Source organism: Marmota monax, unplaced genomic scaffold (genome assembly GCF_021218885.2).
Source record: "Marmota monax isolate L192 unplaced genomic scaffold, Marmota_monax_Labrador192_F-V1.1 WCK01_AAM20220418_F8-fsc00009, whole genome shotgun sequence".
Classification (NCBI taxonomy): domain Eukaryota; kingdom Metazoa; phylum Chordata; class Mammalia; order Rodentia; family Sciuridae; genus Marmota; species Marmota monax.
In genome coordinates this window covers 17,642,109-17,666,716 of record NW_026694710.1, presented here as the reverse complement: position 1 = coordinate 17,666,716, position 24,608 = coordinate 17,642,109, and the positions used below count along the sequence as shown (strand labels likewise).

General features: G+C 45.1%; 1 protein-coding gene across 16 annotated transcripts in view; it reads right to left on the bottom strand.

The window, feature by feature from the left end:
* The window catches only part of Ldb2 (LIM domain binding 2), a 343,007-nt gene that overhangs the window by 202,032 nt on the left and 116,367 nt on the right, over positions 1–24,608 (bottom strand). For all 16 annotated transcript variants that reach the window (XM_046423692.2, XM_046423689.2, XM_046423690.2 and 13 more), the window contains one exon: positions 7,443–7,545. In XM_046423692.2, the coding sequence (XP_046279648.1) occupies positions 7,443–7,545 (103 nt within the window). The remainder of the gene's footprint in view (positions 1–7,442; positions 7,546–24,608) is intronic.

Sequence of the window (24,608 nt, the reverse complement as noted above, 5' to 3'; positions counted from 1 at the left end):
ATGCATGAGCCAGAACCCACAGACCTTGCAGTCACATAGTCTCAAAAAACAACACATGATGTCTGTTTTCTGCTTAGTACCTTATTCTGACCTTCCAACTGAGCTCTTGAGGGCACTCATGTGTCTGACTTGCCTAAACCTATGTGTTTGACAATTTTAGCACCATGAAAAAAGATCCAACAACCCCTCCAGATTTCCTAACAGGTTAATTTATAACATATAAAGGGAAAATTAAAACTCACCAAATCTGAAAGATCAATTATAAATATGATAAGTATACCTTCAACTTGTGTAGCACTTTAAATTTATTCAAAGCACTTTCCTGTCCATTATCTCATGTGATCATTAGTGTGGTATTTATTAGAGATGAGAGAATGGAATGTCTGCTCAATCTATTGTTACGGCCAATTTGCAACTTCTGATACCATCAATTTGAAACCACAAATGGGAGAGAGATTCAGTCTCTTTTTCTCCTTCAGGAGTCTGTCAGTTCATCTATCAGTTGTGGGCTTTCTCGAAATTTTATTTTTATGACTAGTCCTAGATTTTCCATTAATGTCCCAAGAATATTATCTTTCTGAACCACATGCTTTATTATGCCAATTTAACCCATTTTGTCTCATATGTGAAATACCTATAAACACTTAAATATAAACTTAATATATGATATGCAATTATATAATTATGACATTATAATAATATTTATTAATATACATACACAAGTCTAGATTATTATTTCCAACCTACTTTGATACACTTGTGTCAATTTCATTGAAATATTCACAAAACTGAAAACTTGGAAATGGGCTAAGGGAAGGATTTTAAATAAAATGACATCAAAAGTAAACAACACATTTTATAATGAACTGTGCTCTTCCCAAGAGCTGTCTGCTGCACTGTGTGAATGCCTGATAAACAGCAGGGGCTCAGTGCATTTTGAATGAATCAATGAGTCAATGAATGAGTGAAGGAACAAATGAACGTTGAACCAAAGTCTGCTTCTGTCCTAATTTAATTTGCTCCAAATCTCACCAGCCTAATGTAGTAGAAAAGGATCACTCTGAAATCACAGCATCAGCAGCTAGAATTATCCAGAAATCATTTAGTGCAACTCCATGTTGAAGAATACCCTGTCCAGAGCCTTCTGAGATGGCAATATCTATGTCATTATGCAGCCGAGATGCCCCCGTCACCAGCGAGCACCCATTCCTGTAATTAACCATCTAAGTCTGCTCTGAGACTTTGCAAAAGAAGGAGATTCTTTTTGCTAAGATAAATTTTTGGATGCAATCAAAGTCAATTTCCTTGCATCTGATTCTCAGTAAACAAGATATAGAACCCTAAGTTACCCAGAGAAGTTGTTGGGGCTCACTTAGTTTTCACGAGCTCTTTGCTCTCTGAGAAAAATGGGGGCTGGAAATCTTACCTCTACCAAGAAGTTTGGGACTCGTTTTTGTAAGTCATCATCTTTCATTAACATCAGTTTTTGTCCCAATTGGTCATTACATTTTTAGGGTTCCCATGCAGAAAGAAGACAGATCTGATCTGACTCTAATCTAGGTCACATTTCCTCCTATTACATGCCAAGTGACTAAATAAATAATGGGAACTATCATCTATTTCAGTTCCAAATAACTGTCAAGTCATAGGTTTAATTCATTCACTTATTCAGCCAGCCAGTCATTCATCAATTCATACAATAAGTATTTGCCCTGTGTACTCCGAGACTGGCGCTAAGCTAAACAATATGTGGTTTCATCTTCACAAATATCCTATGATGCTGGCATCATTATTTCCTTGGTCTACAGATGAAGAACTGATGTAATGATATTTAAGCAACATGCGCAACGTCGTATCACAGAGTCATGGTGAAGCAAAGACTCAAAATGAGTATGTTTTAATCAGCCTATGACTTTTATCTCCACTCACATGAACGAAGGAGAAGAAGGAGGAGGAGAACAAGGAGGAGGAGGAGAAAGAAGAGGCGGAGGAGAGAAAGGGGAGGCAGAGAAATGTGTTCAGGAAACAGTAACTTTTATGGCAATCCAAAGCTCCAGGACCATCTGACAGATACCTTTGAGGAGGCACAGGAGAGTTAACACTGCCCACATGGATACTGCAGACTTAGTATTCAGAGGGAAAAAAAAAAAAAAAAAAATGTACAGATTCTTACCTTGAGATCCTTTTTCAGTGTGCTACAGTGTGCACTCTTTATATGTGACTTTTAAAAATGGCCTCAGTAGTTATTAAGTATAGTGTCAAAATGCCCTTATGCTTACTTATTATCAAGGAGTCATTTTCCCAGAAATATATTTTTTAATCATGCAAAAAAAAGGGGGGGAGAGTGGAGGAAATGCTTTCAGAATCCCATATGACAAGTGCAGTAAAGATGCAGGGGGACCTGGTGAAGCAATAAAAGCGGAAGAGAAGTAGCAACCAGACACAGTGAAGCCACTTGGGCTGTGTCGACTGTGTCTACCTTGGGGGAACTTGTCCAGATACACAACCCATAAAAGCACATTTTACAAGACAAAACTGAAATCTTAGTCAATATTGTGAAGGTATCAGAGCTTTCATAAATAAGGGAGATGGGGGAAGAAAATGCAAAAGAGAAAAAGGGAACATAGTGATGACTCCACAGAGGTGCCCACGTGTACTTCTTCAGACTCTCCAGGAGACTCGGTGACTAAGGAAAATAAAGGCACAGAGAACAATATTTCCTGAACTGGCTGGTTTTTTTCTTTTCTTTTTTCTTTTTTTTTTTGGCTTTTGTTTTTGTTTTTTGAGAGTGGAATGACCTCCCAGTCCCCACAGGACAGTTCTTGGCTAGTGTAAACATGAGGAGTGTGGTCCTGCTGAAGTCCTTATTTAGACAGAATAGGAAAGTCAAGATGAAACAAGAAGCATATGATAGAGAATTACTGGGACCTTTGGTCAAAAACTACATCTGAGTGGTTAAAGGATTGATGGAAATTTTAGGTGAATTGTCCTCGGTCTCAGTCTAGAAGCAGCAATGGGCTCTGTGAAATTTAAACAAATAATAACAACAGCTAATATTTATGGAGCGTTTTCAAGGGGCTGGAGAGGCTGCTATGAATATCACATGTCTCATCCCATCCGAACCCTACTTTCAGAAGAAAAGAGGACACTTCCAAAGTGACTTGTCTCAAATCACACAGGTGGTAATAGACAGCTGGATTTGAGCCCAGTGTTAGACCACAGCCCCTTCTCAGTGACAGGTAACAGGACACACTCTGAAACAAGATGGCACTGTAGTAGTCACGTCATTTTCCCCTAACTCCCAGTCACTGCCTGCCCAGACACAATCTCACCCTGTGTTCTGGACTCCTTGCTTCCCCAAATACAGAGCCCCGCAGGCAGCTAACCAGCCTTCCCCCCCCCCTTTCCCCTCCCGCTCCTCCCTCCCTCACTTGGCAGAGTGAGGGTGACTCTCTGGGCAGCTGGAAGCGGCACAGGGAGCAGAATGGCCTCAGAACTGCCCAGCAGAGAGGTGGTGAGGCTCCCACCTGGCCAGGGGACCTCTGCTTCAAGCTTGACACACTGCACACGTGGCAGGTCCCTGGCAGGTGGGCAGCTTCTCGGTGCCCAAAAGCCACGAGGCCGGAGAGCATGCTCTGCTGTCAGTAATCATGACACTGACGACTTGGTGCTTCAAATGGCCCCAGGCCCTTTGGTTACATCATCATTACATCGTTTACGTCATTACATCATTTAATTTTCACCAGGAGCCAGTGATGGTGGTGCTATACCCATTTTGCACATCTGGGAAAGAAGGCGCTGAGTATCCTGCAAAGCATGGGTTCAAACCTTCATGCCCTTTCTCCTCCACCACTTAGGCAGTGCCAGCCTGGTATCAGCCCCAGTGGATGTTTCTCTATGTTTCTCTCCCAACAAGAAAATGTTTTCAGAATGAACCGAGAACCTCATGTTTTCTAGGAATGGGACCAATGAGGGGCTGGATGCAGGCTAGACCTGTTGAAGGAGCTGCCAACAGCAGGTCCCCCACGTGGTGACCATGACTGTCATGAGAAGAGAGAACAGTGTGTGTGTGTGTGTGGAGGGGGGTGCCTCATGCCTAAAGAGAATAAAGGAAAATCAATACTCTGCTTGACATGAGCGGGGCACCATCACCTAACCTACCAATGCCCCTTCTGTACCAGACCAGGGAAGAAATGGCAACAGACCACACAGACATGAAGCCCATGGGGTCCCAGCTGGGTATCTGCCTGACTTCCCTGGACCACGTTTCCAGTTTCAAAAACGACCCTTTTTTGCTCTAATGTTCTTTATTCTCTGACTTGCTGACAAAGAGGGAATCGCCCAGCCATCATCCTCTACCCTCCCCGTACCCCACCTGATGCAAGGAGAGAGCCTCCTTCCTGGAACTGCCAGCTTCTCTAGCTAAAGGACTGCTTCCTGATGCTACCCAAGGCGGGGCCAGGCAGGGCCAGGCACGTGAGTCACACAAAGCACCCCTTCAGCTCCTCCCCACAGCAGCCGCCACCACTGTCCTAGGAAGACAACAATGGTCTCCATCTGAATCAACAGTGTCCAGTCTGACCCTACGGAGGGTCCCACCCCATCAGGAGAGTGAAGGACGTGGGTGCAGGTGGAGTGCTTAGAGCAACAGGATCAATACTGAGGAGCTTTCTGAAAGGAAGGAGCAATGTATCACCCAAAGCAGAGTTATTTCCTAACTTATTGTACCGCTGGGACTTTTTTTTTTCCACTTGAGTAGATCAGAATCATATCCTAGAGTTTATTTGAAAATGCCAGCAGAGCAGGGACTGTGGATCAAGTTCTTCTAGTAATAAAAAGCCCAGAGATCTCAGTGAAAAAAAAATTGTTTTGCCAACATTATACTTACATAAGATTTCCTGAAATGTCTGTTCCCCCATTCATTCACTCAACAATTATTTATTGAGCACCTATTACAAGCAAGTTCTTGTGTTTGAAAATTCAGCAATTAACAAAGCCCCCTTTCACATAGAAGTAACATTCTAGTAAGGAGAAAGGCAACAAATAATAGATAAACGTATGTCAGATTTGATGGTAGCTCAGGTATCTTAGCACTGAAAAGACCTTCTGAAGACGTGGATGGAGACAGGAGAGAAAGGGTTTTTCTAGGAAGGCTGAAAAAAACAACTCATCTACTAATACTGTTTATTACTTAGCATGAGTAATTTGGGAAATCTTTATACAAATACAAATTCCATTAGGCAAGTCTAGTTTTCCTTCTCAGGAATACAAAGACTTTAGCTCACTGGGACACATCAAGGAAAAGCCTCAGCTTCCAGCCCTGGGACCCCCACGGGTCTTCCTAGCCTGGCACAATGTTCCTGGACTGCGAATGGGTTAAGGTGGCAGTGCCTGCGCTCAGAGCACTGCACAAACCATGTGCGTCAGGCGTTCTAAGCAAGCTTCATCTTTCCTGTCTCCCAGCCCCAGGCTGTCAGTCAACTGTCACTCGTCTGCACATCAGCAGCGGGTACACATCACCAGGCTGTCAGCGAGGCAGCCGATGAGACTCGGCTCAAGGCTGTCAATCATCTTTGTTTCTCTTCTCCACTCAGGAAATATTTTGGCTGGGAGAAACAAAGACACTTGGGCGATCGTGGCTCAGAGTCAGGCATTTACTCCTGCATGAGGATATAAGATCTTACAGGGACACTGATCATGCCTCCTCCCCCAGTGGTGTTGGGGCTGGGGTGGACAGTGGAGCAGCAAGACTGTTTTATTAGTACAAGCCTTAAAATCCTCATTCTAGTTTCCTGAGTTGACCTTGATGAATTCCCGAACGAGCAAAAAAACAGGACTATAAAACAATGATAACTTGAAGTTATCTGATCCATGCCTCGAAAGATAAATAAATAAGTAAGCAAATAAGTAAATAAGGCAGCTTCCAGGTGGATGAGGCTCGGTTAGAAATGATGCACCACGGATCAGGCAGCCTTTGGAAAGGGAGCAACTGCAGGACTGCTGGGGTCCTTTATCTCCTGGGGACTTCTGAAACACACTCTAGGGCCCAAGGAGGCTTGGGGAACGCCCACTTGGGAAGGAAAGGACCCCATGAAGTGGCTTAGCAGTGCTGCAGCAGGAGTCATTTTGTTGAATGTAAATACATTCTAACAGCCCATTGTCTGACCTACCATCTGCCCCTCAGCCAAAATATTTAGGGTGCAGCTCCACGCCCTTGTAAACCCACAATATCCAAATCTAAAGAGACGCCTCCAGCGACAAGTTTTGATTGAGCGGCAAGTCCCTGGTGGCCTGCTCTACCTCCTTGGTCACTGTTGTAAAATCACTACCTGCATGTATTAGCATAAGTAATCAAGTAAGCATGAAAAGATCCAGTAGTACTAAGCTGTCTAAAAATCCCTCAAATTAAATATATATATATATATATAAATAAAATATATGTGTGTGTGTGTATATATATATATATATATATATATATATATATATATATATATATTTATTTATAGTGACTTTAAAATAGACTTAGCAACTCTTGGAATTTTAAATCATGTTTATCAAGAGCCCTATTACCTATCAATTGCCAGACACTCTGGATTGACTGGCTCACGCCAGAGGCAGGTCTGTCATCTCAGTGTTTGTGACAGTGGGAATGTTTTCCCCTCTGTCAGAGCCTTTCATATATGTGCAACACTGATTTCTGAAAACACATCTCTCTCTGATCTAACCGGACATTAATTGCTTTTGTGTTGATGTGTCTATGCCTCTTGGTCTGATGGCACAACTAGCAAATCTGATTTCTGACAAGCTGGCTGAACCTAATCAGGACAGATCAGCTGCTACCTAAGGTGCCACAGGCTGTGATTTGAGGATCTTTACAGAGTTATCACTCGCAGGAAAGACAAGGAACTATAATTCTGTCGACACCAATCCCAAACTGTAGGTTCTAAAGCAGTGGTGGCCTCCCCCCTCCCCAAGAAAAGATAGCACTGGTCACATAAATACCAAATAAATACCTGAGATAATTGGTAAAAGGGAATTAGAAGGATGTGGCTGATACAGTGATGGTGAGGCCTTTTTTTTTAAGAAACCTTCACAATCAGAACATGGGGTGTCAAGTGAGAGCCATCAAGGATAAAAGAGGGTCGCAGAGAAGAGACGCATGAGAACTTTCCGTCCCTGCGCTCCCACTTATTACTGGGTGGCTCGGTTCATATTGGCTCCACTCTCTAAACAGGCAAGTGCCCAAACAGTCTAAGCCTCGAAGGACATCTCTGAGCACCGACGCACTGCCACCCGGTGACAGCGTCTTGACGGGAAGCGAGAGCCCTGTCAGGACCAGGGTGTTGCTGTCAGCCTGTCAGCACGGCGCTACTCTCCGAAGACCCCTGTGGTTTCCTTACAGGTGCAAAAAGAATATTAGAAAAAATAAACTTCTTTCTTACTGTATCGCTTTGGTCCATCTTCCAAACAAAATGAAAGGGTTAATGTGGCGTCATCTTCAAAAAATTCAGTGGCAAACGCGTCCCACCAGAGGTTGTCACTGTCCTGCAAAGAGACAGATCATTTATTTAACAGGCGAGAGCGTAAAATAGCTCAAAGAGGACAAGAAAGAGGAAGAGAAAGAAAAGCCCAGTGGCTGCAGGCTTGGGGCTTGGCATACGTGCGTGGGTGTGCAGGCGAGGGTGGTGGCTGCGTGGTCACTCTTCAAATTAATTGCCTCAAATGGGACCGAATCCCAATTCAATAAGCCAGCTAAAACCAACACAATGAAAATTAATTCTTGAGGATATATTTGGGGAGATTTAATAAATATCCTAAGGAACACAATGTGATGTCTTTTAACAAACTAGCTTGCATTTAATGCAAAATATATGAGGGTTTTTTTTTTTTCCCTCTCCCTCTCTGCTCTCTGAAGAGCCCATTTCTACAAAAAGAAAACACAACATTTCAACCCAAGTAACAGGGATAATTTTTTTTAAATACTTTAACCAAAAAGGGATGCTCTACTCTATGCAGCTATTTCTATAAAAGATAAAGGTATCGATACACAGATGGGTGGACAGAGAGACGGACAGATGAGTTTGTGCACAAGCAATGGGCACATGCATGTGGATTGAGCTTGAAGATTGTTGAAGATAACAGGCAACCACCATTTTTATGATAAAATAGCAACAAGACGTCGTATTACAACAATTATCAAAAATCGAGAAGTCGGGCAGCAGGCAGGCTGTCCGCCTGGGCTGTGTTTGGTTTGGGTTGAGTGATTCTCTGGCTCATCCAGAAAACACTCTGGAACAGGTCCACCTTAAGGCATTGAGAACCCCTGCTGGTATCCACAGGAAAAGGGGGCCTCCTGCAACCGGGGAGGTGGCAGTGTCCTGGTGAGAGGAGAACTCGCACCCCAGCCCCACCCTGTGTCTAGGGCTCCGTCTGCCCCCAGATTCTTAGGCACAGCCCTCCTCCAGGGAGTTGCTGGTTGGTGCCAGAACTGAGGACAGTGTGCTTCCCTGCTGCCTGTCAGCTGGGAGGGGGGACAGACAGGGAATTGCCACTCCCCACTCATTTGTCGCCTCCACTGGGGCCCTGGCCAAGATACAGCAGGCCTCTCTGCTGCCCATGAAGTTGTTCTGCTTATGACAACATTAAGTTGTTGTCACTGGCAGGCCACAGGAATGAGCCTTCTGTCCCAGCAAGGATAATTAAGGAACCGTGGAAGATGGATGCTGCCCTCTCCTCCAGAAAGGGAGAAGCTCAGACAAACGAACGTTTGTGTGTCTCTCTCTGGCTTCTTCCCAACAGCCACATCAGAAGCCAATGCTTGCCTCTGTAGAACAATGTAAATATAAAACCACTGGAAGACAGTGCATGGATCTATCTACAGACTACCGCCTTTTCTCCTTTCAAAAAACAAGGTTTTTATTGAGCACTTACTATACTCAGGGGCTTAGAATACACAGCTGCAAGAGGGATCAGTCTCTTTCCTAAAGAGCTAAAAACCCGCTAGCAGAAAACAGTCAAATGAGCAATGGACAGGCAGCCCCGCTACATGTGTGAGGTCACAGCCCACAAACTCAATGCTGTGTAAACTGTGGGAGCTGTTAGAAAAATCAGTGAGCTTGGAAGTGGAAGAATCAGTTACGCAAAGCAACCCTGTCTGGGAGATTGGGTGCTTCGGTTTATTTGACTTCGAATTGCTTCCCATATGGAAAAGGAGTCACCACATACCACACACTATTCTGTATTCTGTATATTTTCCTACTTAATCCACACTGCTACCCTGTTTCCAATTTTATTTTCCCTCCAACACAAACATAAGCTTCTTGGGAGCAGGGTCTTGGCTTTGCTCCCTGCTCCCTCTCCCAGCCCCCAGCATGGTGTCTAGCCCACAAGATACTCAATAAAGTACTGCAGTGAACGGACGGAGCTGCTCACAGGATTATTCCTACTTTGCAACTGCAGAAACTAGAACTTAGGTGGCGAACGTACTTTACTCAAGCCCACTCAGCTAAGGAACGGCAGAGATGGAATTTAAACTGAGACACAGAACATCCCACAGCAGCCCCTGCCTGGCTCTGCCACATTTCCCCGACAGTCGTTGGGAGGTGGCAGTTAGGTTTCAAAAAGAAGGAGGCAAGAGCCCAGAGGGAATATTTTTGTCTCAGGTTGATGTTTTCCCCGAGTTCCTTGTTTCTTGTGCAGATGTGTCACCAGAGCCCAGGCAGGAAAGAGAGCCTGGTGCTACTACATCCCGGATGGGAGTCACCTCCCCACACCCACCAGTGCTGCCTCTTCCCAGCCACTTGAACTTGAGAGACTTATTTTAATTCCTGAGCACATTTTCTTATTGGAAGTTGATGACAACAGTAATAATAACCATCTGGCAAGTGGGCAAGAGGATTTGGCGGGTACTGACGTCCCATGAGACTCCACGGAGCATCGTGAAGATCGGCAAGACTTCCTTTCTCTGCCTCCGTCTACCATCTCTAACGTCATTTCGAGGGCCAGAGACACCCCATATTCCAAAGAACTGCATCAAAAATAAACTTTACAAAACAATCTGTAAATGAAGTACTTTTCCTGTCCTTGTGACTGTTGGCAACCTGCTTACCTAGCAACAGCATCTCTCTCCCGTGCTGGGGAGAGCCTGAGTAGAAACCTGTAAACTCCCCTGTGCCTGGCATCAGAGAGCAGCAGCCACCGGCAGCCACCAGATCAGGGCTCCACCTCCATTTTCCTATAGTCGACTCTTGGTCTCTGGCATTTCCCCTGGAAGATGAGCCCATGAAAGGTAAAACCCACGGGAACCCCAGCTGACCAGAGGGCTGCAGGGAGAAAAGACAACTCTGGCTAAAACGAGGCACAAGAACTGTCCGTGAGCAGCCATGAGGTTGCACAGGGTGGAGGTAAGTGAGCTCAGCACAAGTGGCACCAGGCGTCATGATCCCAGAAGAGATGTCATTGGATTCAGTTGACGGCAACAGAACATGGGGGGCGTGGGCATCTCAGGAAAGGTTGTCAGGGAGGATACACACACGGAAATAACTGACTTTGATCAAAAATTAGAAGAACATCCCCCAAATAAAAATGTCGTTTTTAATTTTTAATGCAAGGCACAGAACAGGTAGGCAAAACGATGTTTTCTGGTTGAAGGAACGAATGGAATTCCTTATGGTCCCATCACAAACCTAGCTCGCTCGGAAAGCTCACTGTACGAAGTTGTCCAGGGATCTTAACTGCCGACTGCACGGCGTCTCTTGGCTGGTGACTTTGAACTGGCATAACAGTTCTTCACAATGTGTTCAAGTTATAATTTATGTCAACCTCCCTTATGGCACCCACCCGAAACGAAGCTTTTGAGTGCGTCCTGAGCTATGAGAGGACAAATGTCTAGGTAGAAAAGGAAGACAGGGAGTACAGCTTGAAGAGAAAATGACTAAATGTGAGTCCAGGCCAGCCCTGGCCGACTGCATATAACGGAAGCTGACTGTGGACACAGCCTACATTTGAGGGCCCCAAGGCTAATGATAGTACCCATAACCAGCACTTCTAAGTGCTTTGCCTCTATTGGACCATCTTAGATTCACAACTGCCCTAATCACTCTCAAGGGAGAGTCATCAGCCTTCGTGAGAATCCCAGTTCCTAACCTCTGAGGTACATTGACGTGAATATATGAATTCTGCATCTTACTAGCTGGACGACCTGATTCAATTCCCCTAACTGCTTTGCATCTGTTTGCTTATTTGGTACGTGTAATAATAATGTCTGTGGACCGTGTGGATTAAGAAAGTCCAGCACATAGTAGCTGACCAATAAATGCCATCTACTAGTGTTCATTATTATCTCATTTAACCCTTAAGTTATTTATACTCTGAATTTAGTCCAAAAAGTTAAGCTACTCAAACAAGACCAGGCAGCAAGCACATGGTGATAAAGTTTACATTCTAGCCTGACTCCAATGGATGCTTTCTTTTCCAAATAATTCTGCTTAAAAAGTGATAGTGTACCTTAGGTTGAAGAGCAGAGTGGTACCCAAGAGCTGGAGGAAGCAGTCAGCCAGCACTGGTCCAAGGAGCATCCTCTTTAGGTAATTTTCTCCTCCAGCCTTTCCTGGGTCTCAGCCCTTTTGTTGTGGTCAAGTAGTTTTCCTAATAATAAGTCTCCTCTCTGAACACCTTTCCCTTCCATTTTGCTGCCTGGGACACAGCAGCTGGGATCAGTTAACACAACTTTGTAGAATAAATTTGCATAATAAAGAGGCTAGGTCTTTAAGAAGTGGCTGAAATGCAGCCACCAGGACCTGGCTGAATCAGATCAGAAATCCCTGTAGGGGATCTAGCAACCCAGACAGGTGGAACTGAGTTCTTGGCCATGCAGCATGCAAAACAGGGGCTGCAGGACTCTTCTCATCTCCAAGTGAGGAAGGAAGAGGGCAACGGAAGTGTGAAAGGAAGGGTGCTGGTTAAAATCCAGCAGTTCTGTGTCCAGGCTAGTAGTTCCACCTCTTGATTGTAAACTTTGGCCCAACATCATTGGAAAACGGAAGACCCACGGAGTGAGTCCACAGTTCCCCTGTTAGATCAGGAGTGTGGCCAAATTCAGGAAGCTGCTTGAGTAAAGTTATCCGGGCTGTTCTCAGATAAGAACTCACTACACCTGGGTTCACCTCAGGTCTGGAGGGAGAGCAGGTGTGGCTGTCCACTCACTCCACACAGGCAACTAATGACCTGAAATCATCGAACTTGGAAATTCACCAGGAGATGTATGAAGACTGACCGGTCAGTCGAGATCAACTTTGGGGATTTTGAGTGAAGGCTGTGGCACATCCCTTAAAACCCAGCCGGGAGCCTGGGGCCCTGATCCAGGTGTGGGGTGGGCACATACACCTGCTGCTGGCAGAGGGGAAATAAACACTTGCTGTATACATCCTAAGAATATCCAGGGAAAGATCATTCTTCGCATACTAGAAAGGAACCAGCACAGTCAGGATCCCAAGTGGCCTCCCAGCTGGGCCCCTGTGTGGCCAAGGAGCCTCCTCCGCTCACCTTTCCCAGCCAAACGCTCCTGGGGAACTGCTTCCTGCCTTCCTGCCCTTTGTACATCATTCTTGGGGCCTGGAAAGTCCAGCAAATGCCAAAGCCACTTCAAGGGCCCTCTTCCACCGTCTCCTGCGCTGGGGAAGCGTGCCCGCTATTCCCAAGTGGAATTCTTATTTAATTATAACCAAATCAACACTTGTGATATCCACTTATCCACAATTCCGAATGCCGTGGCCGACCAGATGCCTTATGGACGGGGACAGGGCATTAAGAGTCTCTCTGTCCTCGCCAGAATTTCCACCTATAAACTAGCATCCAAGAGAGAAGCAGGAAAAACTAAGGAACAGGCAGAGGCCGCCCCGCACAGAGATTCCACCCCTCATGCTGTGGGAACCTGAGAAGTGGAAGCTCAGTGGCAGGGGACCAGGACAACGTTCAAGCGAAGCCTCTAGGTCACGCTGTGGCCGTCTCTCTCCATCTGTGATGCCCCACACGTGGAGGTCAGAAATTCACGTTGAGACAAAACTTGTAAAGTCTCTGCCATTCACAGAGCCACCTTTTGGGTGGGGATCTTTTCCGTGAAAGGTTGGTTGAAATTCTTTCTAGCACACAAACACGCTTCCCTGTCTCTTAACTAAGCCAGGCTTTACTTTATTCGCTTTCAAAAAATAGAGAGCTGAGGATAGTATAGCAAAGACCCATGGCCCATTACCCGGAATTAACCGTTATTGAAATGGTATCTTAATTTCCTTTTAAAAAAGGAATTAAAAGTCATAAATAAAACTAAAGCCTGGATACCAATACCCTACAGTATATTTCTCTCTGTCTTCCCTCAGACCCCATGGATCTTCCTAGCCCATCTTTTAATTTACATAGATATATATATTTTTTAATTTATATATAATATATATAAATCATATATGTATCTGATTCCATTTATATAATTCTACTTTGTTTTTAATAATTTATTCAAGTGGTATATTATATTTTCTTCCTTGAACATGATTATTTAATTCAACATTGTATTTATTAGTACTTTATTTATTTACTTATTCATTTCTGTGGAGCTAGGGAGCCAACCCAGGCCAGCACAGCAGCTCCAGCATTGTATTTAGAGCCCTGTCCATTTTACATTCGCAAGCCTCTCCTCTCCTGTGTAAGCTGCGTAGTAATGCGTGGAATGAAGGAAATATGTTTTATGTAACATTGTGCTACTAATGGCCTCTAGTTTCTAATTTTTGCCATTACGGCAATGCCGCCCTAAGAACCCGGGCAGCATCTCTTTGTGTATCTGTGCAAGGATTTCAGGCGTGCACTTAAGTGGCCTTAAATGTGGGGCACACACACACCTGTCTGGTCGAGTTGCTTCACTAGAGGATCCTGGACTTCTGGTCTCACTGACGCACAGGTCCCTCCGTCCAAGCTTGGTTTTCCCAGTGGGATCTGGTGGTAGGAGAAGCGTGATAACAAACAGAGACCAGCTCTGCCAGGAGAGGGAGCCTCTCCAAGTCCAAAGAAGACAGCAGTGCAATAATAATGAGGAGGGGGATAAAGTTTGCCTATCATTCTCTTAAAGGAGAAGGGTACATTGGGCTGGCATTAACAGAAACGAGGATTACTTCCTGACGCTGATAGAGAAAGGAAGCACAGGTTCTCCATGGACCTCCAGTGACCCATGGGAGAGCAGGCTCCAGACCCCATGCCCAATTCTTGTGCATTCCAGCACTGCACACCTGCCAGACAGCTTTGGATCCAGGACTTCCTTTTCCCAAGGGACGGGCACTTCCAGTCCTTGCTGCGTGTTTCTTGTCTGAACCACAAATGGTTAGTGCTTAGCGAATATTAATAAGTGAAAAGTGAGTTCTTTCCCCAAAGCTGGAAGGTAACAATAGCATGCAGCGACTTTCAGGTAAATATCATGAAATTAACTCAGCCTGAACACGGGTAGTGTTGCCTACCATTCTTGTATATTTTAATTAGGTAGAAAGACTTTTGAACCTTCTCCATTCTCAATAGTTCCCTATATGCATTTCTGTGACTAAAACCCTTGGTCCTTTTGTCTCAGGTGAACCTGAGTTGCACTGACGGCCAAATTATACATCAGGATGAGGGATACACTTATGTCAAATGGCAGAAGAGTCTTAATTATATTTAAAAATCCACAAAAGCACTTTGCTTCTGTCCCAGATTCTACCCTGTCCCAGCCCTGTCCTTCTCCACCAAAAACAGGATTCTGGTGCAGGGGCTGCCCCCCGGCATCTTTAACTTAAGCAGTGACAGGTTATGTGGGATTTTTGCCAGAGTAATTATTTTTCAATTCAACAATAATGAGAAATTACCATGGCAACCATTTGTCACATGATACACATACACCCCCTCCAAAGAATGAACCATCTTACAGCATCTATTCCTTCAAAATGTGTGTGTGTGTGTGTGTGTGTTTAATTAAAATAAACTTAAATAGGTCAAAGTTGAGGGTATTACGAAAAGGTCCAAAATGGGCAGGGCCTTGATGTGCTTCAGTGTCCCATGGTTCTAGAAAATTCGAACATCTCATCTTACTAGACCACCCTCTTGTACACACACACACAGGTAAGACTCGACTGACTTGTTGTGTCTTGCTGTGTGGTCACTCTCACTTTGCACACCTCAGCTAAATTCTCAGAAGACACTGAAGAAAGAGGGAATGTGCCTCAAGTGACAGAGGAGAAGAGCCTTAGCCCCACCTGCCTTTCCTGTGTCATTTTGCCTGTCACATGCACGGATGGAAGCAGGACACAAAAAAGATCCCAAATCCCTTGCCTTCTGCTTCTCACGGAGTCCCCCTCACAACGAAGGAGGTGCAGGTGGTGTTTATGCTGTACTTCCTGTCATGTTTTATGAGTCCTCTTTCTTCCTTAATCTCTAGTCACCCTTTTCTCCAAACCTGGGTACCTGTATGTTAAAAATGTTTATTCTGAATCAGCCACAATTAACACCAACAGTCAACAGACACATGGTGCTTACTATGGACCGGCTAGTGTTCCCAACCCTGTGACTGTAACTCCCTAAACCTCACACTGACCCCAAGAGAGAAGTGCTGTTGTCAACCTCATCTTACAGATGAGAAAATGAAGGCAGTGGGAAGTTCAACGCCGGCATAAGACTGCAGAGCCATCAGATGTGGAGGAAGAATTCAAGTGCAGGGACTCTGGTTCTTGAGTTTGGACTCTATATAACCACCCACTATGATGTTCTGTTATCCAGAACAATATTCTTCAAAACATCTTAGTTGTCCCAACATTCAATTGATGCTAAGTGTGCTCAATGTGCTCAAGTGTGCTCAATGTTTGGGGCTCCCCCTCCTGAACACACAGACAAAGCAAGGCTTCCCACCACCCCCGAGGAATTCCAGATGGAGACACAGAATTAGAAGTAACAGAGTAGGACCACTTGCTCTTGCCCGCTCATAACTGCAAAGGCATGTAACAGGCACAGACAGGATTTTAAATCCCCTCTTTTTTTTTTTTTAATCGCTATGGGAATTTTTAAAAAGTCTCATGTCCCATAGACTGAATTTTCCTTCTCTAATTCTTAACTTTGATTTTGTTTGTTCTTAGCTAAATTACATTTTATTTAACAGTAAACATTAGTTATCATCTTAAAAGAGAAACCTAAAATGGCCTATAACCAACATAGTAAATTGTGTCATTGGCAGAGCCTTTGAGGGCTTCAGTAGCAATTCAAGGCTTCCCTCTTAGACAACACTGCTGCCTCCTGTTCCCTAGAACACAAGGACTTGGCCCTGGGGAAGGAGAATATTAAAATGGCAGAAAGACAAGACTTGGCATCTGCAGTCTGAGCTCTTCAGCAAAAGACACACCAGTGCCCCCCAACACCTGGTAAATTCATGTGTTTTCATCTCCATCTCTGACCCACCAAGTCATTAGTTAATTGTGAACATTCCAAAGAGAAGGGCTACTAGAATCATCTAAAAATAATGACACACACACCCCCAAATTGAGCCTGTTGCCACTGGACTTACCATAGCTGTAATGAAATAATAATTTTTCCTCCTGAGTTTGGATTCCTATCAGCTTCATAAGATCTATACTTACATCTGGCTCACACAGCACCTAATACGTGGCAAGTGAGCAACAAATAATTACTCCATTATATATATTTTGTTTGTATTGTTTTTAGTCCTCACATTATCCATCTCAGGTCACTACTTTTATTATCCTGATTTAAACAGGGAAACTGAAGCCCAAGGAGATTAAGAAATGAGCCCAAGTTCACAGACTAGGTAAGTGGCAACATTGACATTAACATCCTCTCTCATTCCTCCACTTTGGTTTCCATCCACAAAGTTCCACTCACTGTTCTAATTTGGAGTATTCTGGTGTGAAAGAAAAGTGGTCTTTTTTCATGTTATTTCATATTATTAAATTTCCTACCTTATACGCAAACATGGAAACATGACTCTAACATATCAAATATAATACACAAGGGGCCTTATGCTAAGCCACTTTGGCAATGACGAAGCAAGGCATTAACCCTAGGTGCACAGGTCTCCTTGGTGACAGTTCTGTGGCAGGGAGCAGCGTGCCTCAGATGACATCACACCACTAGGGCGTGAGAGGTCCTGGGAGGCAGGGTCCTGCCATGAGGTAGCAGCTCGTATATCTCGAGGAAAACTCAACATGAAATCAGGCACAAATTTTCCATTCCAACATAAAAGCAGCAGACAACAGAACATTTCTGGGAAAACTTGCAAAATGCAAAAGCTTGCTTTTCTGGCCCACCTGATTACATCTGAATAGTTGATCAAATGACAGAAATAATTCATCAGTAAAAGTGGGAGGATCTTGCCAGGACAGAGGCCTTAGGAAGCCACTGGAAAAGAAAGCATTTTTTTTTCCCTTTTCTTCTTGGATAAAACGAAAAAAAGATTCTGATTCACAAAGATAAATAAAGGAAACTCGACATATCCTCTTGAAGGTTGACTGTTTCCATTGTCTTCTGTTTACACATCTGTTTGCCAGGAGATTGAAGTCCTCTGATATGTGCCAGCGACACCCAAGTCTATCAGAGCGCCCAGATTTTCCCCAGGACTCCAGAACTGTGGCTCCAGCTGCCTCACTGACCCTGACTTCTTAACCGAACAGGGGTCTCAGACTTGACGTGGTCAGAGCCAGAGTCTCCACCTCCCCCACCTCCCCCCACCCTGCCTTTTCTCCCCAGTCTTTTCCATCTCAACAATGTGATTGTAGTTTTCCAGGTGTTCAGGCCAACATTTTTGGACATATGCTTAATTCTTCTTTTTCCCTAACTCTACACCTCCAACCCAGCAGCGAATCCCACAAATATCCCTCCAACCCTCCAGTGGAAATCCTTGCAGGCTTCTCTCCCTCCCCCATCACTCCCTCTCTCCTCCCCCTCCACCCCCTCTCTCCTCCCCTATCACCCCCTCTCTCCTCCCCCTCCACCCCCTCTCTCCCTCCCCCACCATCCCCTCTCTCCTCCCCAGTGACTGCAGCCTGGACAGAGGTGGTTACTTCCTAATGCATCTCCCTGCCAGCACCCCAGGACCCTACAGAACACTCAAGCTGGTCTTTTAGCCACAGCAGTTAGATTGTATCCTCCTCCTAGGACCCGCTGTGGCTGCTCAGGGCTGCTGTCTGCCGGGAGCCCACTGCCTGTGCCCCCGGACTTGGCCCCACGTTGGGCTCACTCCCAGCACAGCTCAGAGATCTAGGCTCTTGCCCGGGGCCCTGCCTCCTGTCCCAGGGCCACCCTTTGCTCTGCCACCAGCTATTGTCCCCTACCAGGGCGTTTGGACCAGCTGTTGTCCCCCTACTGGTGGGTGCCTTTCTCCTTGTTGTCATTCAAGTCTCAGCTTACGTGTCACTTCAGACCATGCATTCTACAGAAGCCCACGAGCCATCACACCAGACTCTGTCTTTCTCCAAGAAAGCCCAGACCACTCCCTGGGTCCTGTTAGTTGGTTGGTTGTCTCCTCCACTAGGAAACCGCGTTCACTGGGAGCACAAGCACCTACTTCCTGCCTGACTGTGAAGCATACATAGGTGCTTAATAAATGACTGCCTGAATAAATGTATATACAAAAAAGTGCATTAAACAAATGAAAAATAAGAAAAGATAAATCTGTCGAGGGGACCACATTAATCTCCCTCTTGAGCTTCCACAGGGCTCACAGCCTTTTCTCTCCCAGACCCAGACTTGGCACAGCCCAGAGGACGGCAACTACATAATAGATACCAGGAACTTACCAGAATCTTTATTCACTTTAATTTTTAAAAATAAATACATGCCATGAATTAAAAGCATTAAAAATATTCATGCCCTTTGACTCAGTAATTCTATTTCTGGGAATGCATCCAAAGGACATAATCCAAAAATATGTAAATGCTTTATACGCAAAAATTATTCACCACGGGAGCGTTCACAATAGGCAAAAAACAAAAAGCTAGGAACAATGTGCTTATCCTACGACGGAGGAATGATTCATGACACTTTATGTCCGCTAGAGAGAAAAGGGAATTTTTTTTTAAAAAAATCATGTTTACGCATGGTCTATAACAACACAAAAGCACTTTTACATTATAATGTAAAATGAAGAAGAAGGTCAGGACACGCAGAGAAGCAGGACAGAACAGGGGATGGGTGACAGAGGCAGGCCTGGGAAACAAGAATGCCATGGAGCACTGGGGAGGTGACTTATTTGATAAGGAGTGTTGGGACAACTGGCTTTTCACGTGGAAAAGACAAATAGGTACATTATATCTCACATAATCAAACATAAGTTCTGGACAAATTAAACATCAATAAAGAAAACCAAGATTTTCAAACTACTAGAAGAAAAGAGGAGAGGATATCTTTCTTTAGGATCTCATATCAGTGGGGAAAGTTTGTAAACATGCTGAGAAGATGAATCACATGAGAAGTAAACTCATCAAAATATAAACATTTCAGAAGACTTAAAACATTGTCTACAATGTTGTAGTACAGAGGACAACCTGGGAAAGGATTAGCACCTAGCATAAATAACAAGCTGCTATAAATCAATATCGCTCTAGTATAAAAAAGCCACAGATGTGAAACAGTAACAGTCTCAGAAAAATCAACCAATTGGTCAATAAAGGTATGAAAACATTGCCTGTAATTTCAGCAGTTTGGGAGGCTGAGACAGGAGGATCACGAGTTCAAAGCCAGCCTCAGCAACTGCAAGGCATTAAGCAACACAGTGAGACTCTGTATCTAAATAAAATACAAAATAAGGCTGGGGATGTGTCTCAGTAACTGAGTGTCCCTATGTTCAATCCGAGTACCTAAAAATTAAAAAAAAAAAAAGCTATGAAAAGAAGCTCTGTTTCATTCACAAGTAAAAAAAAAAAAAAGGAAATTAAATCATTGCATACTTAGTGTCATTTTTTTTTTAAATTGAATAAAACCACATGTTGTTGGAGATGTGAGGAAACAGGGAGGGATCCTCACATATGAGTGCTGCTTCTTGCCAGTGTCTTAAAGAACCAGAGCACAGTCTGCCAGACCCCAGCACACAAACCCACACATCACCCAGCTCTTTCCCTGTTAGCTTCTCTCTGTCCTCTCCATTCCTTGAGTTGCACGGTTCCTGACACCTGCATCCTTCCACTCCTTCCCACCACCCTCTGCCTATTCTTTAAGGCTTCCATCCCAGCCTTGCCCACATCCTGAAAGCACTCAGGCCTCCCAGGCTACAGAGATGTCTCCATGTTCGGAACTGTGATACTTGATTTGTTAAAAAAATTTTAAATGGATTTTAAAATCCATTTAAAATGGATTATGAGCCTTATGGTAACTATTCTTACAGTACCACATTTTTTTTATTTTAGACTATGCCCATTGATTACATTTTCATGTCTTAGCAATTAGAGTCTGAGTTCCATGGGTGGAGACTTTCTCTCTCTTGGGTTCTTTGTATTTCAGTTGTTGACCTGGCACAGATCCATTGTGTGTTTAATTATGAACCGAACACTGTGCATCATCTATTTCAGGCTTCTGAACAACAATATCAGGGAGGTGTTATTACTTTCCCAATTTTACACGTGACAAACCCAAAGCTCAGAAAGGTTACCAAATTTTCTCAGGGTTGTTTAGCTAGTACATGTTGGAGTCAGTGTTCAAACTAATGTAATCTGGTTCCAGAACTCAGTCCTTTGAACTGCTCTGTGTAAGTGTGTGTGTGTGTGTGTGTGTGTGTGAGAGAGAGAGAGAGAGAGAGAGAGAGAGAGAGAGAGAGAGCAGAGACAGAGAAAGAGAGAATGGGGGAAATGCCCACCAGTAATAAAGGTCTTACATGCATGTGCCCAAATATTCATAGCCTCATTATTCCCTAGAGTCAAGAAATGTGAACAATCCAGATATCCATCAACTGTGAATAGATTTATTTTTAAAACCCATATAATGGTAAACTATAAGCAATGGTAAGGTGCTTGCCTTGCATCCACAAGGCCCTGAGTTCAATCCCCAGAACCAAAAAAGAAAAAAAAGAAAAGAAAGAAAGGCATGAGATTCCAATGAGTGCTATGTGTGTACGGAACCTGAAGCAAGACAGAAAGACCATACATTGTACGGTTCTATTTATGAGGAACGTCCAGACGCATGGTCTGCCACATACTTCCTTTATGATCTCATATAAATTACCAAGCTCTGTGTGCCTCTACTTCATCATCTGTAAAATGGGTGTCCCCCTTCACTGTGTTGGTCAAACTAGTTGATAGCAGGCCACTGACCAAGTCAGAGTACACAGCCAATAAAGGGCACTGTTAGGAAGAGGGAGACAAAGTCCAAGGCCACAGTGGTTGTGGGTGCCAATGTCAGAGGACATAGACGATGCCCAAGATAGGCATCCTATTCTCAGAAAATGTGTGACCTGATGAGCAGGGTCCTAACGCTATTGACCCAATACTGACATTGACAGTGCCTCTCCCGCCATTGGATTAAAAATAAGTCCCTATCCTCTATGTCCCCCATTAGACTGAGAATGCAGACTGCTTGAGGAGTGTGCTTTGATGCTTACTGTATACCTGAAGCCTTGTCCAGGGCTAACCTGGGAAAGAGCAGTGGCCACCAAAGGAGTTTCTAGTGCAGCCCTCCGGGAGCGAAAGCATTCTGTTGGCCGGAAGTCCCCGGACCCTTACGCGTGGGTCGGGCTGATCCGCATCTCGTGCTGAGCTGTTTAATTTGTTCCTTGCCAGCCAGACATCACAACTCGCAAGGCAGAAGAGAGCTTAGGAGAGGCTCCACATTTAGACACGCAGGATTTTTGGCTCCCCTTCCATTTCCTTGGGACTCAGCAAACTGGGCTGTAATTCTGATCCTAGCATTTCTTCGCTGTGTCACCCCAAGCAATACAAAACAAAGAATTGCAGTTCTTCAAAATGTCCTTCGAGGATATGTTTGGGCCTCGGTTTCCCCTTCTGTGAAAAATAAGGGACATTCCAAGCCTTTGTATAAAGCATCTTGCCAGAGCACTGCAGCAGGAGTTCATTGTTCACTGAGAGAGCCTGCCCCCCACCTTGTCTTCAATAACAACGTTTCCAGAAGACCTTAGAGCTAAAGTGGAGACAATATTACCACCAAAGGCACAAGAAAAGCGTTCTCATTTTATCACCTTTCAAGGTCCAAGGATAACCCGACAGGGGACAGGGATGCCAACATTTCAGCCCCAGTGGCCTCTGTGGTGGATGGGTGGCCTTCACCAGGACTCCACATGCAGCTAACGCGTACCGAGCGCCTGCAGTGCGCCACGCATGGGCCGAGGCACCACTGAGAAAGCAGAGAACAGAGGCTCACCAGTCCCTGACCTCACCCAGCTTACACGCCCCATGGAGCGGGTGACCAGTGATGACCAGTGACACACTAAGCAAGTGAGTGAAACTCGCCATTTACTAGGTAGAGCTCCGTGCACAGGGGAAGCAGTAAACTAAGAACCTGGGCGTGAGACCTCGGGTGGGAAGGGGAGTGGGGTTTGGGGTGAGCAGCTCTGGGAGGCATTACTGGATGCCTCCTTAGAGCAGGGCCTCCCCCACCCCACTGCAGATTCTCCATATTTTGAGCTGAATAGCTCTGTCTTCTGGGAGGCCAAGCTGTGGATTGTGGGAGGTAGCACTCCCCTCAACTGGGACAACCAAAGATGTCTCCAGACATTGCCAAATGTCCTCTGGGGGTGTGTGAATTTTTCCAGGTGAACACCACTGCTTTAGAGTAAAGGGGATCTGTGTAAAGATCTAGAAGGTTCCATGAAGGCCCTGGAGGGTAAGGATAAACTGGTCCAGCTTCCTCCTGCAAGAAGCTTACACCAAACAAATAGTCAGCATGATGATTGAACTTTAGCTGGGATGAGTGACATGAGGAAAAAGGACACTGTGTTGGGAAAGACAACAGGGGCCCACATGGGCCTACGAAGGGGCATTTAAGTAGAGAACTGAGGCATAGAGGGATTGATGGGTGGAGGTCAGGAAAAGAGCAGGGTGCATTAAGGGACTGAAAGGAAGATGTTGTGGTTTGGAAGTGGGGTGTCCCCCAAAAGCTCATGTGTAAGACAATGCAAGAACTTTCAGAAGTAAAATGGTTGGATTACGAGAGCCTAAACCCCCCAGTGAATTAACCCCCTGCTAGGGATTGACTGAGGTGTAACTGCAGGTGGGTAGGGTATGGTGGCCGAGTGGGTCCCCGTGGGCCTGCCTTTGCAGGTGAGCAGAGCTCACCTGTCTGTGGTGAGCAGAGCTCTCTTTCTCTGCTTCCTGGTGCCATGTTCCCAGTTCTTTCCTCCACCTCACCCATCCACCATGATGTCTGCCTCACCCTGGGCATAGAACAATAGTCGGCCCTCTATGGACTGAGATCTTAGATAAAGTGAGTCCCGAGTATACTTTCCCTCCTCCAAGATTGTTCTTATGGGGCCTTTTGGTCATAGCAGCGAAAAAGCTGGCTAAAATAAAAGACGTCTGACACGAGGACTGGAGTCCAGAGGGAGCAGACGGCAGTTGAGCCTGGTGAAGCACCGGGGCTTGGACTTCCATGTAGGACTGACAGACAGGAGACAGAAAGGCCTTGCCTTTTCCATCTATAAAATGTAAACACACTCCCATCTATCTCCAGTCGTGAGGATGGAACGGCATGATATGTGCAGAGCACTGAGAGAGGGGCCTAGAACGCAGCACCCTGAGGAACTCGTCTTGATCAACACCACTCTCCATAAACAAGTTTAAACGCATCTTTCTTGCCTTTCTCTTGGAAGCACACCAGTACCTGACTGAGTGTGGCATTTCCTCCTGGTTTAGCTTTTGTATTCAACCTTGACCTTGCCCTGACCATCCCCAGCACCAGACCACTCTTGCCTGGGCTTGCAGCACCCTGTATCTCTACTTCTGCTGCACACGCTGGCACACCTGGACTTCAGACTCCCCATCAGCAAATATATGACTTGAAACCAGTGTCAAGGATCTGCAGGCTTAAACACTCCAGTGCCTCATACTTGCAAGTAAACTCAGGGGCCATCCTGGGAATGTCCCTTAGAACAATCAGCTGTCACCTCTGAGGGCGATCAAGCCACACCTCACTCAACACACACACACACACACACACACACACACAGAATCACACACCACAAACGGCAAATAGGCTGCCTCTTCATAAGCCATGCATCGCCCACACAGTCCTTCTACCTAGGAAGCCCATCCTGGCCTCCCTTCCCTGTCCTCGTGCAGCCTGCTGACCACCACCACCATCACCTCATGCAATGGTGGCTCCTCCACTGTGGGCAACTCTGCCCTGCTCAACTCAGAATGCCAGAGCCAGGAATGTCCCATGTCACCTGGTCAATGTCTGCCGGCAGGAGTGGATGTGACACAAGACCACATACAGCATCTTCTGTTCTTGTTCCATCCTTACACTAAGCCTCTGAGGTCATCAGGTAATTTTATGTAACAAAAATTCCCAGGCTCAAAAGCATTGCCTATATATTCCTGTACTTATTATTATCAAAATATTGTGAAAATAATAACAGTAATAACAGCTTTCTC